Raw genomic sequence first — 17,845 nt, forward strand, 5'->3', positions numbered from 1 at the left:
CAGTAGTCACCCAACATTATCCATCTACATCGATGGCTAAACTTGTAGATTAGCCGTCTTACCTTAGTCAACGATTTTCATGGATATAACGGCCTCGCGCGTACCACTGCCAAGAGACGGCTCTGATGTGCGGCATTTTACTTCCACATTGGTCGTTGTCATGAACTATCCAGGCTTTATTTCGTTAACTGGCTCTATTTAACACTTACGGACACATACAACCAGCAGAACGACATGCCTAGCACTTAGCCAAGCAGTTTCACGCTTCAGTTTCTTCTTCTACACTTCCGTCAAACCTTTTTGTGCACACATAACAGTGACGCCCAGTGCTTAATGTGAGAACCTTCACAAACACATCATAACAGTTGTCGTCTGCTACAACCATGGCCAAAAGCGGAGCAATACAAGCGATAACTTTTGGAGTAATACGAGTAACATCTTGAGTGTTCCATCAAGTGTTGGTACATGATAGCTGCCATTTTTTGAGGTCATACACTGAAGTTTTGTCAGCTAAAATAAGATTAGCCTCCTCTGTACCAGGCTAAAAACTTTAGCCGACTAAGCACTTTGTGCAACGATTAACATAAAAAAAATTAGTCAACTAAGTGAGTTTATTCAACTAAACAAGATTAGACTGCTTTTTGAAACTGGGCCGAGGTGCCTCTTGATGTTAAAGGTCAAGAACCCAGAAACGTGAACATCATTGCAGAGATAAGAACATGTACAAAACCAGAAACCCCCAACTCGTCACTCGGCTTTTTAAGTGCCACAATCTGAGTGTGCATAGATTCCACAAAGATCACAGCATCGTCCACGAAGTCAAGGTCTTGTTTGAAGAACTCTTGTTTCTGCACCCTGAGGGAGTAACTCTGCTGCTGCCTTCCATCAGCGAGCAGCACACGATGTAAACTTTACACTGCTTGGAGCCTCATCTCTGGGGATAAAAGAAAACCACAGGAGAACACCAAGGGTCTAGTATTTGAAGGCGGGGGGGGGGGGGGGGGGGGCGGGGGGTCCAGTACATGGTGGCATCCAGGTCCAAATCTCAAGTACCTGTTAAAAAACTGATTCTGTCATGTTGTTTCTGCCTCTTTAGTCGATGGATGCAGATCCCTCTGAAGATTGAATGTATCTGTTCCAATCCAGTTTTTTTCTTTACTGTTTGAGGATTATTGCAAACAAACTTCCAATCTCCTTGGTTTCAGTAATAACTTCAGTGATTGCAGAAGATAATTGCAGATGATACTAAGCTTTGTGTTGCACGTATGCTAATTTGTTACATAACACACAGCCAGTGATTGTGTTTGCATTCATTCTGCAGCTCATGAATTATTCATTCTGAACAGTTGCAGTTTAGACTGCAATTATCAGTTTCTTCATGGTTAACTAATCTGAACTGTTTTTTTTCTCTCTCTTTGGTTATGTATGTGTATTAAAGCTGCAATCAGCAAGTATTTTTATAATTATCAATCAATCGATTGATTTTTTTTTCTTGATTTGATCGTGTAGTCGTCAGTAAATGGTGAAAAATATCAAACACTGTTTCCCAGAGCTCCAGATGATGCACTCAGTGTCTTGTTTTGTTCACAATGCACACATATTCAGTTTACTGCCACTTAGGAGAAAAGAAAGCTGTAAAATAAAGCAGAAAGTTTTTGTACATATTTAAGAAGCTGAATTTGGATATTTTCAAAAAAGTGACTCAAACCAATTAATCTATTTTCATAATTGTCAAATATTTTAAAGCTGTGCAGTCTTTGGTTTTTTGTTTGTTTGTTTGTTTGTTTTTTTAAATCATAAAAATGTATTTCTTTGGCACCACTATAATTTGATTCATTAGTACAAGGGATTAATAAAATATGATCAAAATTTCTGCTGTTTGGAAACAATTTAGAATTTCTCCCCCTGAAGGGGAGGAATTCAAGCGATCGGATGCCAAGACCGACATTTGGTAGCCCACATGGAGGCTTCCCCTGATCTGTGTGAGGGATGCTGGGAAGGACACGACAACAGCCAATCGGAGTAAAAGAAGGCAGTGTGATGTCATCTGGCTGCTCACTCGAACAAAATAAACCAAGATGGCGGAAAACACTCCAAAACATCTTATTTCTCTATAAATCTAACATGTTTCTCATACATTTTGTAAAAGTTAGTGAAAAATAAATACTTCTAAATCTAAAAACGCTGGTTTTGAAACCAGGTAACATGATTTACAAGACATCTTACGGATGAGTAGTGTGAGTGCTAACATGCATCAAGTAAGGGCCTCAGGTCAAAGGTCATTTCAAAACCTCACACGTGCACATGCACATGCACTTCCTCCTGCTTTCCATTTGCATGATGGCGCAAGAAGAAAAAGAAAGTAACTGCTGTGGGTTTTCTCCCAGATAAATATGTTCTCTTCATTCAAATGAGCTGTAATTTTGCAACGCTACAAAAATAAACTTACATTATAATGCTTGGGTTACGGTAAAAACTAAAGTTGGTCAGTTTTGTATAATTTGAAAGGCTGTACAGATTAATCAGTTGATTATTGATTAATAATAATATATAACATATATATTTTGGAACCAGTGAATGTGTTTTCAGTTTCATGAACAAGGTAAATATTTGACCAAACGTTCTTGTAAATGCACCACTTGGCTATACAAGCTCAAGGAATTGAAGGATGAATTCAAAAATGACAAAAGAACTGAATATATCTTCAGGTCACAGTGAAGTTGTGCAGCCAACAGTTGTAAAAGTAAGTTCTTTTGGCTTCTCCCTTCATGCCCGGGGTTGCCACAGCGGAGCTGGTATGTATCCGCATTTTGATTTGGCACAACTTTTAAATGAAGAATTGGCATAGTTGGTCTTGAACCAGGAACCTTCTGTTTTTGGAAGTAAGCGCACTGGCACGACGCCCCCAACAGCTCCACTGTCATTCTGTTTTATTTTGTACTGTTGAGTTGTCTAATTATTTGTGTTTACTCTCGTGTGTATCAATTCGACTTCAAAAGCATCTTTTCCATTTTTTCTTATCCTTGCCCTTTTAGATTCGGAGCGGCGAAAATGCTGCCAATTTAGCCAACGAGCTGGCGCGACACACGCAGGGCCCGGTGTTTGCCGGCGACGTCAGCTCCTCCGTGCGGCTCATGGAGCAGTTAGTGGACATCCTGGATGCTCAGCTGCAGGAATACCGGCCCAGCGAGAAGGACTCGGCTGGGCGCAGTTTCAATAAGGTACTGTGAAATATCTGCCTGCTCCTGCTGCAACCTCTCATTAAACGTTGTCCCTCTTTTGCTCCGGCTCGGTGTCGGTGTCTCAGGACATTCATTAGCAGGGCACCTACTGACATTCACCAACATAGAATAGTGCGTGCACTCACACGTAGTCCCAGCTCAGGGGCTAAGGAGGCGAGTCTGTCCCTGGGGGTGGGGGGGGCTCTATACCACAGCTCCCTGGTAATTACTAGCTTTGGAAACACGGCCTCACCTGGTAGCTCCGCCTTAACAGAGTTAATGGCCGTGAGCGCCTGACCAACACAAAGAACGACCCTTCATTGCTGACAAGTGTGCTGCTGTGGCTTCTGCAAGCACTTGGCGAGAAAAAAAACCTGCCGGGCCCGTCTCTCAGCGGCTGGCAGTCCCATGGAGAGATGAGCGACAGTCTGAAAAATCACATTGTTATTCTGACTCTGGAGGCAGCGGCGGCAGCTCCGTAAACAAGGTGATTTTGCAGCTGTCGTTTGTTCCTTTATGTTCAGACAGCCACGTTGCTATTATGTATTTGCAGATAAGAGCTAAAAGGTTTGTCGCTGCAGCGCTGACACGTGTGCACCGATCGGTGTGCCACAACAGCAACACCATAAGACTGGGTGAGAGCAAGCAACATCTCCAGAAGCTTTGTTTCATCCAGTTCTTCCTCACTGATCACAAAGAAAGTGTCCAGGGGAATGAAGGCCACACTTTGGCTCCCTGTGTGTTTGCTTGTGGTGTTAATGATGTGCTGAAAGATTTTGGGCCCTCTTGACATTGCAAGCAAAAAAATGAGCTGTGCAGTGGAGCTGTCTATTTGGAGCATACCAACACCACATCCACCAGTAGGCAACACCAGGCCAACATCCACCAGTCTCCAACACCAGACCAACATCCACCAGTAACCAACACCAGGCCAACATCCACCAGTCTCCAACACCAGACCAGCATCCACCAGTAGCCAACACCAGGCCAACATCCACCAGTAGCCAACACCAGACCAGCATCCACCAGTAGCCAACACCAGACCAACATCCACCAGTAGCCAACACCAGACCAACATCCACCAGTTGCCAACACCAGGCCAACATCCACCAGTAACCAACACCAGACCAACATTCACCAGTAACCAACACCAGACCAACATCCACCAGTAGCCAACACCAGACCAACATCCACCAGTAGCCAACACCAGACCAACATTCACCAGTAACCAACACCAGACCAGCATCCACCAGTAGCCAACACCAGACCAACATCCACCAGTAGCCAACACCAGACCAACATCCACCAGTTGCCAACACCAGGCCAACATCCACCAGTAGCCAACACCAGACCAACATCCACCAGTAGCCAACACCAGGCCAACATCCACCAGTAACCAACACCAGACCAACATTCACCAGTAGCCAACACCAGACCAACACCAGCCAGTAGCCTACACCAGACCAACATCCACCAGTAGTCAACACCAGACCAACATTCACCAGTGTCCAACATCAGGCCAACATCTACACCAGCAGCTAGCACTCCCTTCAGTTCAGGGATTTGAAAGAGTATTTTGCATATCGTAGTAAGATAAACATTGTCTCTGTGTAGTTCACCTGTGTTATGTTCCATGTTTTCAGTTTGTAGCTCTGTAGTTGTTTTTTCTTAATTAAAGTCAATTTGAAGTTGCAGTGGTTAGATTTGACCTCGTTAACGCACTGTTAAGATTAGTCATTGACTAGTTGGCTTGTTGATGATTAGTGATACCCGACTGGTCAGTAGTATTATTTTATTTTCTCCCTCGTCCTGTTCCTCAGCCGTCTTACTGTACACCATCACACTAACATATCGTCACAGCTACCGGTTATGACACGCGTCTTGTGAACCCACTTATGTAAGGTATGTCTGAGTATTGGGTTCTTTATACATCACTAAACAACGCTGGACTTTCAACACTTTGTGGTGACAGATGATATCAAGGTGCCAGCTCTGCACTGGACCACACTTCATTGTGTCATGATGTCACACTGAAAAATGGCCACTGCATCGGGTGGAAAGTAGCAATGACACCTGTGAAGGTATACGCTGGGCAGAACGATCCTGTCTTTTGAACCGTATTTGATTTCCTCAGGTTTGACTGGTGAAACACCAAGGGCCTTAATAAGGTCTTGTACTATATTACTCTCCCCATGCCACAGAACACAGAATACTAATGACATCATCCCATATTCTTTATCTTCTCAGTGTATTTTAAAGCATCACTATTAGGGAGATTCAGAATCCAGACTCAGCATCTTCCTCCACAGCACCATGTGCATTTCTCATTTTGAAATCACTGTTATGTTCCCATATTCATGTGAGGAATTCAAGTCCCCCCCCCCCCCCCCCCCACACACACACACACACACACACAAGCCCTTACAGCTGTGGCATCAATTTAAAGTTATAGGTCATCCAGCTGTGCCTTTTCTTCTTTTACTAATTCTGTAATTAATGCTAAGTGGCGTGGTCTACTGATTTCCGTGTTTCGGCGCTTTACTCATCGCCTCTTTCTGCGCTCTGTCTTTTGTGCATGACCCTCTCTTTGCATGGGAAAGCTTCAAACAAGAGAGAAGACATGCAGGGCATATATGAAGGTAAGGTACACTTATTAAGCTTTCCGAGTCACCTGTTATCTCGATCCCTACGGCCTGACCGGCAGCATGTGGCACCGTCTGTCCTTCTCTGTGCTCCTCCGTTGTTATTTTGTGGTTTGCTCCTGCATGTGACTGTTTCCTCATCAGTCTGGCTTCTTGGGATGCCGCTGTCAGTGTCACTCTGGGGCCCTGTTCCTGTGGAGGTGGAGCGGCCAGCGCTCCCATTAATTGCTGCTTTGTGTGGAATTCTGCAGATGTTAAGGGAGGTGATGGTCTAGTGGTTAAGCGTTGGGCTTGAGACCAGAGGATCCTCGGTTCAAATCTCAGCCTGACTGGAAAATCACTAAGGGCCCTTGGGCAAGGTCCTTAATCCGCTAGTTTCTCCTGGTGTGTATTGAGTACCTTGTTTGGCAGCAACCTCACATCGGGGTGAATGTGAGACATTAGTGGCATTGAGCGTCTGATGTAGATGGAAAAGTGCTATATAATGCAGTCCATTAACCGTTACCATTTAGATGTTTCATATTTCCACGCCAGAGTGGCGTCTGCAAAAAATGTACAAAAAAAAGCGGAAGGAGAGGCGCAAATATGCGGTGTAGAAATTCAGACGAGGAAGTAAGTTGTTGGTGTTTTATTGGAAGTTGAAATTAAGACGTGCAGAAATGGTGACTGTGTCAACGCACATCAAAATACTGTTACAGGGACTACAGACTACTGGGGGCAGGTTAAACAGCTTTAACTAGAAGGACATCTGGAGACTCAGACTTCTATCAAGGAAGAACTCAGTAAATCCATGGGCAGATAGATTAAATTAGATTAGATTAGATCAGATAGAACTTTATTGATTCCTTGGGAAGACTCCCTCAGGGAAATTGAGGTTCCAGCAGCATTGTATAGCAGCACACAGGGTAAGAAGCACACAGAGTATCAAAAGTGAAAGTAAACAAGAAAAAGTTTGTAAAAATAAATATAACACACAATATAAATACCAGAATACCAGAATTTAAATAAAAAATTATTTATTTATTCTCTTTTTTTAAGACTGCAACATTTGGCATTGTATTTGATCTCAGGAAATTTTGAATGCATCGTTCTGGAAACATTCAGGCGTCTTAATAGTAACAAGCAGGCCCTGACTTTGGGAATAAAAGAAACTGAAAGCTTGTTTTAAGCAATTAGTAATACTTCACTCCAGCAACTGGAAAACACCAAGGATACGCCCAGCTAACACATAACATTTGGGTAACGTTATATATTGGTTTTATTTAGGATATGGTTATCAGAAACATTTCTAGAATGTTTTCATAACGTTATTCACGTGAATAGTTGAGGGAAATTTGACAAATATAATTCTAGTCTTACCGTCTTTCTTAATCCAAATTTCTTTCAATGACTAGATTATGACTTTAGGTAACGTGACCAGAATGTTCGGGAACCAAAACGAAACTTTGCTCAAAAACGTCTCGAGAATGGCACCTGCCCAACAGGTGGCAGTGTTTAGCAGGTGGCAAATGTGTGTATGGTATATTTCATAAGCAAAACAGTGTTGCTTTTTTGACTGATCTGAGTTATAAGAAGAAGATACAGTTTATTGATTTTGAGTTAATGTGTGAAAGTAGAGAGGATAGACTCTTTCAAGGTCTGTGAAAGTGAAGATTTAGTCCATCCTAGACCCTTATCTTGATTTGAATTCACTCTAAAATCTAACGAGTTCTTCCTGCAAACAAATGCAGCAAATGCAACTGCAACACTTCTGCACCCAGCTGGCAGTTTTGCGTTAATCCTGTGTTTCCTTTCACATGTGTCCAACAAAGCTGGTTCTTTTTCTTTTTAATGGAGAGTATCTTTTAAATAAATATGTTGTAAGGCAGACAGATTATGACAGGAACACCGCTGTTCAAATTATTACTGTTTCTTTTCATTGATTTTATTGTACCATACAACAGAGCCTGTAATATACTGTGTGTACGGATTATTATGGTGATTACTTTGCTGCACAATAAAGCGTCATCACAGCGACATAACTGGATTTTTAGTATCGTCCTAAACATCAAGTGGACTTTAAAAACCAGCATCTGCCTCAGGACGGAGATTTGCGATATCTACCACTCTGCACTCCAGTCAGTGATCCGCTTTTATCGTGCTGCACTGTGATTGGTCCAGCTTTTTGAAATGTGACGGGCTAAGATGATCTTGATTATTAATTGCTCTCTGTGATTTGTAGTTTAGTTACAGGAAAACATTCTGGATCCTGAAATGTTCGTGGTCTGTAACCGCGACACACTGGAGTGGGATGATCACAGTTGCCCACAAATGTGATTTAGATGATGATGTAACCTGCTGGACTTGTACTACGTGATGTTGTGAACATAATCGTTGTGTGCCCATAGTATGACTTTGGCACAACCTTGGTGATTCCAAAAAAAAAAAACCCTCCCAGTGATGTCATGGAATACAAAAGTACAATTACAGGCTTCACAGAAATGCAAGAGATTATCAAAGTATGTTAGAGTTTGCAACAAGAAAAGTCATTTTCAGACATCTTGAAAATGCTGCCACTGTTAAAACAAGAAGGGCAGGCCAGGTCTGATCTGGGAGCATTTACCAAGGCCGCGCATTGACTCATCTACCAAACTCTTGGATAGCAGCAACCCAGGCAGGCATTAGGTCCATATCCCACTTCTTGAAAGTAACATCTATCTGGTGAAAAGGTGGGCATCCCCTTGACCTTCTTGGGGTCTTCATGACCAGAGAACTGCACCATGTTGCTAAAATGTCATTTCAGCTGTTCCTTCACGGTGCAAGTGATACCTCTTATCTGAGAACTTCTAAAGAAACGTGAGCTTGACACAAAATAATTCCAACAGTAACCAATCAATCACCAAAGAGTCCTAGTATCAAAGACATCCAGTCATTGTCTTAGATCACCAGTTACCATCCATGACTCACAACCATACAATAAGACTGGAAGCACCAGAACCCAAACGACTTGGACCATCATTCTCCTCCCAAGGTATCAGCAAACACATTGGTCCAGCCTCTGGTGTTTCTTGACCTTAAAGGATGAAAACCCAGAAGACATAAATACCACTGCAGAGACATTCCTTTCACTTAGCGAGTGCGGCCATCTTGGCAAGACCGAAGCGCAATGACAGAACATCCTGGTTCATAATGGAAATCCTCCCAGACCTGTAAAGGTTTTCCTGGGTATTGACAAGGTTTCAAACCATGACTTTCTGGGATGCATATCCATGAAAATAGTGGAAGCTCTGTCAGGAAGACTCAGATTTCATGGTAGTCAGTAGAATCAGCTAGTTAATGTGGGAGCCTATAGTAGAAGACTGCTGGTCGCCTTTCAGTCATCAACTCTCAACCAATAGGAAATGTGTACATTGTTTAAAGCATTATTTCAAACTTACCTTACCTTTTGATGTTTGCAGTTTACCTAGTTGAACACAACTCCTCCACCCCATTGCCACCACTTGGTCCCTGTCTGATGCCCAGGGGTAGGCTCCACCCCTACCTTCTTCCAACGACAGGCTCTGAATTCATCATACGCTAGTTCTACTGTGACAGTGGCCTCCAACAAAGACTGATCTAACATTCTGTATATTATCTTTATAGATTAAAATCCTTAATGTCTTCTTGTCTCCGTAGCCTTGCTGGTACAGCTGGACTTGTGCCGCTAAATTCAATTCAGTTCAAATTATTTAATTTATATGCCCCGAACCACAACATAAGTTACCCCAATGGGCTTCACAAGGGTATAATGTAACCTTTCCAACCCACTGAGTAGGTACATAGGCAAGAGTGGTCAGGAGAAACTCCCTCTGTTGTAATTTCAGGAAGAAACCTCAGTGATACCAGATGTTGGGGGGCAACCAATTGCTTAGGCCTACCTAACAATAACAAAGATCAAATAAACGAAGTACAACAAAGAATTTTCAAACATGTAAAACAAGAAGCGAAAGGTTATAGTCCTTAGGTTCAAAAATCTTCCTCAGATAGGGGACCCCTAAAAGATTGCTTCTGTCCACCACAACCATCTGCAAAAGGAGTCCAATGATCACACCTCAAACAGAATCAATCACCTGGGACTAACAACTCTCAGAACATTATTTTGCAGCAGTAATATAACAGAATCACAGACAGGATAGTTCACCCTTTGCTTCACTAACAGTCCCAGAATTTAGACATGATGAGATTGATTCCTGCTTCGTTATTAGTAATGAAATCAGGATGGAGGGGAAAAATAATTCAGTACAATACTCGTGTCTTATTCATACAAAAGAGAGAACGGATGCATCGTTAATCTGGATTTGAATGTCTGAGCAGGTATTCAGACTGTTCAGCAGAACAGGTGCACAGTAAAAGACAGCTCTGTAGCCTGCTGACTTTTTTTAATCCTGCCTCCTGAGAACGGAGAGCACATAAGGTTTAATTAGATCGCCCATATAGGTAGATCCTAGTCCACAGAGGATTTTGTATGTTGATAACACACTCTTAAATAAGTTACAGTACAATAAATTAAAATGGCCTAAATTTCTTCTTTGCTGTTTCCTAAACACTGTTCTTTCTTCGATGCTCTTATTATCTTGCACCTCAATTTTGTCTCTCTCTCTCTCCTCCTCCTCGCGTCTTAATTAATTGCTTAAACATTGTGTAAATACTTTCCTTCCCACAGAAGTATTAGCGGCCGCTCTCCACCGGAATTGTGATCGAAGTGGCAGCGTGCTTAGTTTTCATTTGTTTACTTTGTACAATTCCTTGTCTCCCTTGTCCCCTTAAAAAGAAGAAGAAAAAACCCATCACATCACATTACACTTGTGTTTTTATCCATGGGATTAATTTCTGAGCTCATTAGTGTGTTTTTTGTTGAGATATTTTTGCTTTCTTCTGTGGAGGCAGTGATGATTTCCTCTTGTTGGTTGTACTGAGAGACGAGCGCCTGCTGTAAACACGGGTGAAGTGTTGCCTTACATGATATAAAACAAATGATCAAATTCTGTATTTCTCAGCGGCTCATGACACCCCTGTATGAGCTGGAGTTGTTTTTAGTGAGGTTTATATTTTATTTCTCCTCCGTCTATGAGAAACGGGAAATGCATTTCCGTCAAGTGGTTCCGAAACGTCTTCTTTCCATCACCGCTCATCGTCAGTTGTTGCTCTCAAAGACGTCGGGATTGAAGCCTTTTCCACCGTGCGGCAAATTAGGGCGGGATGGGGGTGCTTTTCTGGTAGTTACCTCCATGATTTGGAGAGTGACCTCCACCTGGGTAGAAATTAATGATGGATCTAATCTGAATGCACTTTCTTTCTCTGCCACACAAATTAGAAATGGCAGCTTTTTTTTTCTTTAATTGCCATTTGGATTTCACGAGCCCTTTGGGGACGACTCACCGGGAGAGGAAAGCCATTTAGCATCTGTCTGGTTGTAATGGCTCTGACCTACTCTCCCGCCTGCGTGTACGCTCGCCTCCCACTGTATAGCTGCAGCCCACAAGCCTCTAGCTGCCTGCAAGGTCAGATCCTGCAGATTGGTGTCTGTGCTGCAGCACGTCTGAAGGCACGTCTGGGTCTGGTCATCATCGCGTTGGTTAACATGAGCTCAGTGGTAAAACGTTGTGGTTAATCATATATTCTTGATCTGCATTCTTGTTATTCCGGGCAAATGGCTCATCCTACTCTGTGGTCAATTAATGTTTGGGTTAATCACAGCTTTGACTAATTGGTACAGTGAGCAGGGGCTTGTTGTGGTTAATTACCATTATTGTGCAGGGCCTTGCCGTGGTTAATGGCATCTATGGTTAAATTGCTCTGCTGATTTATCCCGCCATGCGAGCAGCTCGACATCTGATGTCTTCATACGGTATCTATCCAGAGCCAGAGATTAGCCACTTGGCAATGCCACCGCGCTGGGCTGAAGTCGTGAACTTGCCCTCGGAGGGTCAAAATGCATCGCTTGTTTTAACAACATATGATACTCGTGTGGGTTGTGCTGGAATGTTTTGCTTACTTGCTGCTTATCAGAAACCAGGAAATGAAAGGACTGAGCTTGAAAGCAAGCAGAATTATCCTCGTCTTAATTTCAGGCTGCCATGATGGACGCGGCTTTCATGATAATGCCTCGTCTCTCTTCCAGCGAAGCAGCGATTCTGGGTCATTATGGGCAGATCCTGTTATGGAAATAAGACCATTGTTCTTGGAGATAATTGCTCTTTGGGACGTAGCTGTTTAAGATCAGGACTCGAGAACACAACATCTTAGACGGTTTCGTTCAGCGAGGGGAAAACATTTGGTTTGTGTTTCTTTTTCCCCTCCAGCATTTTCATATTATCATTCAAAAAAGGAATGGGCCCAAACTCTGGAAAGTTAACAAAAAAGCTTCCTCCGAAGAAGCCTGTTTTTAATAAACAGCATATTAAATAATGCATTCTACATTCTTTTTTGTCTTTTATTTTGTCATTATTATTTAAGTTACCATTGAATGTCTTGAACCCTGGTGTCTTTGGTTGGATTTGTCTTGATGTGTCTGTTTCAGTTGTTGTTGCTGTCACTGTTTGGGCCATGCATGCCGTTTTTATCACTCGCTACCCGGTTCCCTTCTTTATTATTAAACCAAGGTTATTATGGGATGAAATGGCTGTGCTAACATTTCACTTGTCTCCATGGCTACAGGCAATTGTGGACACTGTTGACAACCTCCTGAGGCCGGAAGCCCTGAAATCCTGGAAAGACATGAATTCCACCGAACAAACGCACGCCGCCACCATGTTACTGGATACTCTAGAGGAAGGGGCGTTTGTCCTTGCAGAAAACCTGATCGAACCCGCTATCGTGAAAGTGCCCGCAGAGAATATCAGTAAGTTTCTCTCCAGTTCAGTATACCCCACTTGGTGTTACGTAAAAAAACGAGCGAGATGATGGAAGAATAAATACAATAATTTTGTGCTCATTGTTGTTTGTGCTTCAGACAACTTCACTGGAAATAGTACTTGTTGTAAAATCATAAAAGTTTGGGATCAACTATACAGTTAAGTATTCCAGATCCCAAGGTTTGTTTGGTTCATGTTGTGAGTTCCACCTGTTTAACAGGAACCAGAAATGTAAACTGCACAGGGTTAGTCGGGACAGTACTGTAATCTATTATTCATACATTGTCAGTTTTACGGGGTTCTGTCACAGTCGCTCAGAGTGTCGGAGCGCCACTGCACGGAAATGTTGTCCCTGCAGCCACACTACCAGTATGGGGTGTGAGTCAGTTCTTCTATGGTGTTTTCGACTGCATGGTACCTGCTCAACTTGACATGACTTTGCTTTCCTTTTCTGCTTTACCACTGGTCAAACCTGGTACCTGGTACTTAGTCCTGTTTTTGGTATCACCTCTGTCACTGTTCCAAGCAAGCTGAAGTGCCAGCAAATGGTGGCATGGAAACTTTGAAGATTAGAGAGAGAGATCAAAGAGAATCATCACTATCACTATGTCATTGTTGTATGAGACGAGAGACAAAAGATACCCTCAATAAACTCGCCATGTTAAATTATCCCGAAGCCAATAGTGCTGTTTCACTCCCTCACAACTTGTTTTTTGACAGAACGTCAATATGTGACATGTCAGATAGGCCCTTCGCATTAATTAGTGATCCGCGAGGAAACGCTAACCCACATTATCACCTTAACCGTGGCCATAACCATAAATTAGACATAGAGGAATGTTTCCCTGTTAACATAGAATAGAAGCAGATAGTTCTGTGTGTTGTCAGACAGAAATATGCCTGCTGTCCAAAAAAACAAAGGACCACTGACAAGGCATAAATATGTGACGAGTTGGGTGCAAGAATGTGTCAACACAAAAGCTAAACTACTCACTGATTAGCGTGTGTCTTGTGTTGAAGAGTTTTATGGGATGTCACCACTACGATTTCTGGTACGGCAGTCAGCATTGACAAAGCACGCACTTGGAGCTCAAAGTGAGGAGGGTTGAGTCATGTTGTGTTGAGCTGGTTCGATCCAGTGGCAAAGTGCCATAAGGCAGAGCGTTTTGTTGTTGATGCAACAGGGGCCAAAGTTAAACATGACAGAAAGTAACCATCTATTTGCCACAGCCAGGTGAAATGTGGATATTCCCTCAGCCTTGTCGGGGTCCTCAACACTGAGGCCTCTACGTGCTGATCATGACCAAAGGAATGCACCATGTGGCCAAAATGCCATTGCTGATGTTCCCTCACGATGCAACTCAACCCAAACTTTATTTCTGTTGCACATTTAAAACGAGAGCAGTCAACCAAATTCTGTACAAAGGTGGGCACCAGATTATGCCCAATAATAAGTAAATAAATAAATACATTAAAAATAACAATAAAATTACATGAGTCAATAAAAACAATAAAGTATAGAGATGCATTTGCTCATTTAGGAAACACCAGGGAAAAGCAGTGGGTTTTTAGGGAGGATTTAAAAGTCTCTAGGGTTAGGGACAATTGAATATGGAAGGGGAGCCTGTTCCACTGCCTGGGGGCAGCTGCCTCCACAAAGGCCCTGTTACCTCTAGTCTTTAGTCTAATTTTTGGCACCTCCATCAACAGTTGGTCGGAAGACCTTAAAGCTCTGGTTGGGTTGTAACGAAGCAGAAGCTCAGAGAGGTAAACAGGGGCCAGACCATTAAGAGCTTTAAAAAACAATTGTGAGAAGTTTAAAATCAACAGGATAGCAGGCCAGTGGAGGGAGGCAGAGACTGGTTGTGCTTTTTCTTGCCTGAGAGAATATCTGAGTCACTTGCTTGAAGCAAAGCCTTTCCAGTGGTACCCAATCTATCACCAAAGAGTTCTAGTACCAAAGACATCCAGTCATCATGTTAAGTCACCAGTTAGCATCCATGTGTCACAACCATAAAATAAGACAGGAAGTACCAGAACCCTAAAGACAGGGACCTTCATTCTCCTCTCAAGGTATCACCCAACACGCTGGTCCAGCAATCTCATGATTCCATAAGGTCTTCTCAGGTGTTTCTCAACGTCAAAGGATGAAGACCCAGAAACATAAATGCCACTGCAGAGACATTCCTTCCTGTTAGCAAGGATGACAATCTTGGCAAATTATACTATATTTGCTGTCTTTCTGATGTCTGATTCGGGTTTTTTTTCTCTCTGTTTAAGGTGCGGCTCCATCCAGAGATGGGTGTGGTGTCTGTTTTCTGTTTCTGTACCCTCCTGTCTTGTGCACCGGCAACATTTCCTGCATTTTTATTTTGTGAATTGTTCTGTAATTTGTGTCCGTAGCATGGCCCAAACAGAGGGTCACCGCTTTGAGTCTGGTCTGCTTCAGGTTTCTTCCTCAAAGAATCAGAGGGAGTCGCCTGTGTTCTTGCTCTACGGGTTGGTAAGGTTAAACCTGACGTGTGTGAAGCACCTTGAGGCAACTTTGTTGTGATTAGGCGCTATATAAATGAAAATAAATTGAAATTGGCAAGACCACAGCACAATGACAGAACATCCTGGTTCATAACGGAGCCCCTCCCAGACCTGCGAAGGTTTTCCTGGGTATGGACAAGGTTTCAAACCAAGACTTTCTGGGATGCATATCCGTGAAAGTGAGAAATAAAGTGTAGTGCAACTTCTGTCCGGAAGACTCAGACTTCATGATAGTCAGTAGAATCAGCTACTTAAAATGGCAGCCTTTAATGGCGGACTGCTGGTTACCTTTTACTCATCAACTCTCAACCAATACGCAACATCCACATTCTTTAAAACGTTAGTTTTAACTTACCTTTCGCTGTTTTTCAGTTCACCGAACTGGCATGTATCGCCCTGATCAGGTTTGATTTATCTGTTTGCACAAAATAACAAACACATTCTCGCCAGCAGTTTATTAGCAGCGTGATGTTTTATGAATTTAACATTCATTTAACTGCAATGGCAATCCAACACGTTTTCTGGTCACAGCTCTTTGTTGCTATGGTTATGGTCTCCAGCTCTTTCTGTCTTATACCTCATTGGTTTTTAATCTGTTTCTTGCGCGGTAAAGTTACCTCATTGAGTGCGTGCAGCAGGATGAACTCTCCAGATCTCTGGGGGAAAACAAAGAAACCAATTCTGCGGCATTGTTCCATTCACGCAACACTCTATCTGTTCTCTCCCAGCCTTTCCCATTAAGTGGTAGTTAGCTAAGATGATAAGGACTAGTTGTCTTGTGTCTAGCAAAGCACTGATTAACACATTGTGTAATCGGCTGTCTATAGATTACTTAATCACTGCTTTCAGGCGCTTTTTATGAATGTATCACGCTCTCCCTCTTATCTGCACAATAGCGATTATATTCCATCAGAGGAATGTTGTTACAGCTGCGTGAAAATCCACACAAACCAATCTCACACTCCGTCTCACCTGCTGTCCCCTAAAAATGATCCCTGCCGCTAATTAATGGTTTGCCGAAAGCCAAGTGACACCTGCGGACGAGCATCAAGGGCAAGACCAGGGGAAGGGAGAGTGAGAAGGAACAAGTGGACAGAGAGCGAGGAGAGGACGGGTCCTCGTCTCTGGCTGTCAGAAGCCATCTGTCTGAGGAAGTGGGGCTGTTTGTGACGGCACGTGGTGTGCTGATACGTGTGTCCTCCTGACCTTTCGGTAATTTCACACATCAAAGGGAGCGCTGCCCGGCAGCTGAGGTGGCAGGAATTTTTGGAGGATTTTCAGAGATTTGCTTGTCGAGTCCTGAGTTGTCTGAACCCATAGGGGGAAGAGAAAGTAAAAGCTCAATGATATTTTTGATCCCATGAATATTTGACATTCATGCTGCAGTCGGTTGCGTGTTTGCATTTGCTCATCCGCTATCACCGACTCTTGATGTTTCTCTTTCGCTCGCCTCCAAGGCTTTCACAATGACAGCCAATAGCTTAGTGGCCTGGTTTTATCAGTGAACGACACTTATGGGTCTTGTCTGTAAGATTCAATTTTCCTATTACGACAGAACCTCGAGTGTCTTTGCACTTCCACCAGCCTCTTAAAGAAGCTTTATTAGACGCCCTGTACTGCTTCTGAAAAGTGTTTCTGTCTTGTTCTTTCCCCTTCACCTGCCACCTTTCTCAGTGCTGGAGGTGTATGTGTTGAGTACTGATGGTCAGGTACAAGACTTCAGGTTTCCTCAGACAAGCCGGGGTGGAGCGTCTCTTCAGCTTTCATCCAACACGGTCAAAGTGAACAGCAAAAACGGTGAGAACAACACACCCGCTGCACAAACGCTCATCTATAGCACGGTGGTTGTGTTTTTCTTGCTGGTGAGTTTGCAGTTTAACCTGAACGCTGGTGTGTGTGTGCGTGTGTGTGTGTATTTGCACAAAATTCTGCTTGAAGATGGGGTGGGTGGATGCACAAGCATGCAGCCAATATTACATTCATCCGTGCACCCACCCTTTCATATATTTTAATAAAACGTCAGATTTCATCACAAATAACTCACCTGTTTGGTGCCGGATCCATTCCACCTTGTGCACAAGCTCTCATACTGCAAACTATCAAGTTGAGAATACTGTCATATGACTACTGCTGATTTAAGGAAAAGAAAAAAACTTCATGGGTAAACTCATTAATTAATAAAAAAAAAAAATTCCCCACACAAAATAAAAGTTATTGTCGATCACTCGGTACATTTATGGGACTCAGGAAAGACCAGTGCACACAGATGAAGTTGTCACAGGTAATACTCAGAACGTCTTTGGAACTCGCATTTATTTATTTATTTATTACTAGTTTGGGCAGCCCTGCGACTTATACGCCGGTGCGACTTATATTCCAAAAATTTACAAGTTTGTTATTAATAATAGCAATTGTCGTAGATTTGCTTTGTTGTTGCCTGGTGCGATGGTTACAGGCTGCTTTTTGGATGTCTCCTAATCTCCATGCACCCATTGGAGATAGCGGGCTGTGGCGGGACAGCACCTTACTGGCTGGGGGCTGCCCAGCTTAAGGCAGGCGGTAACTGTCCAATGAA

General features: G+C 43.0%; 1 protein-coding gene across 9 annotated transcripts in view; it reads left to right on the top strand.

Annotated features, from left to right (window-relative positions):
- Nucleotides 1–17,845, top strand: part of LOC117521144 (adhesion G protein-coupled receptor L2-like) — a 186,710-nt gene that overhangs the window by 124,086 nt on the left and 44,779 nt on the right. For 5 of the 9 annotated variants that reach the window (XM_034182487.1, XM_034182483.1, XM_034182480.1 and 2 more), the window contains 4 exons: nucleotides 3,036–3,221; nucleotides 5,822–5,860; nucleotides 12,539–12,722; nucleotides 16,945–17,067. In XM_034182487.1, coding sequence (XP_034038378.1) covers nucleotides 3,036–3,221; nucleotides 5,822–5,860; nucleotides 12,539–12,722; nucleotides 16,945–17,067 — 532 coding nt within the window. The remainder of the gene's footprint in view (nucleotides 1–3,035; nucleotides 3,222–5,821; nucleotides 5,861–12,538; nucleotides 12,723–16,944; nucleotides 17,068–17,845) is intronic. The other 4 variants (XM_034182481.1, XM_034182484.1, XM_034182485.1 and 1 more) reach the window with 1 other exon arrangement.

Source organism: Thalassophryne amazonica, chromosome 12 (assembly GCF_902500255.1).
Source record: "Thalassophryne amazonica chromosome 12, fThaAma1.1, whole genome shotgun sequence".
Taxonomy (NCBI): domain Eukaryota; kingdom Metazoa; phylum Chordata; class Actinopteri; order Batrachoidiformes; family Batrachoididae; genus Thalassophryne; species Thalassophryne amazonica.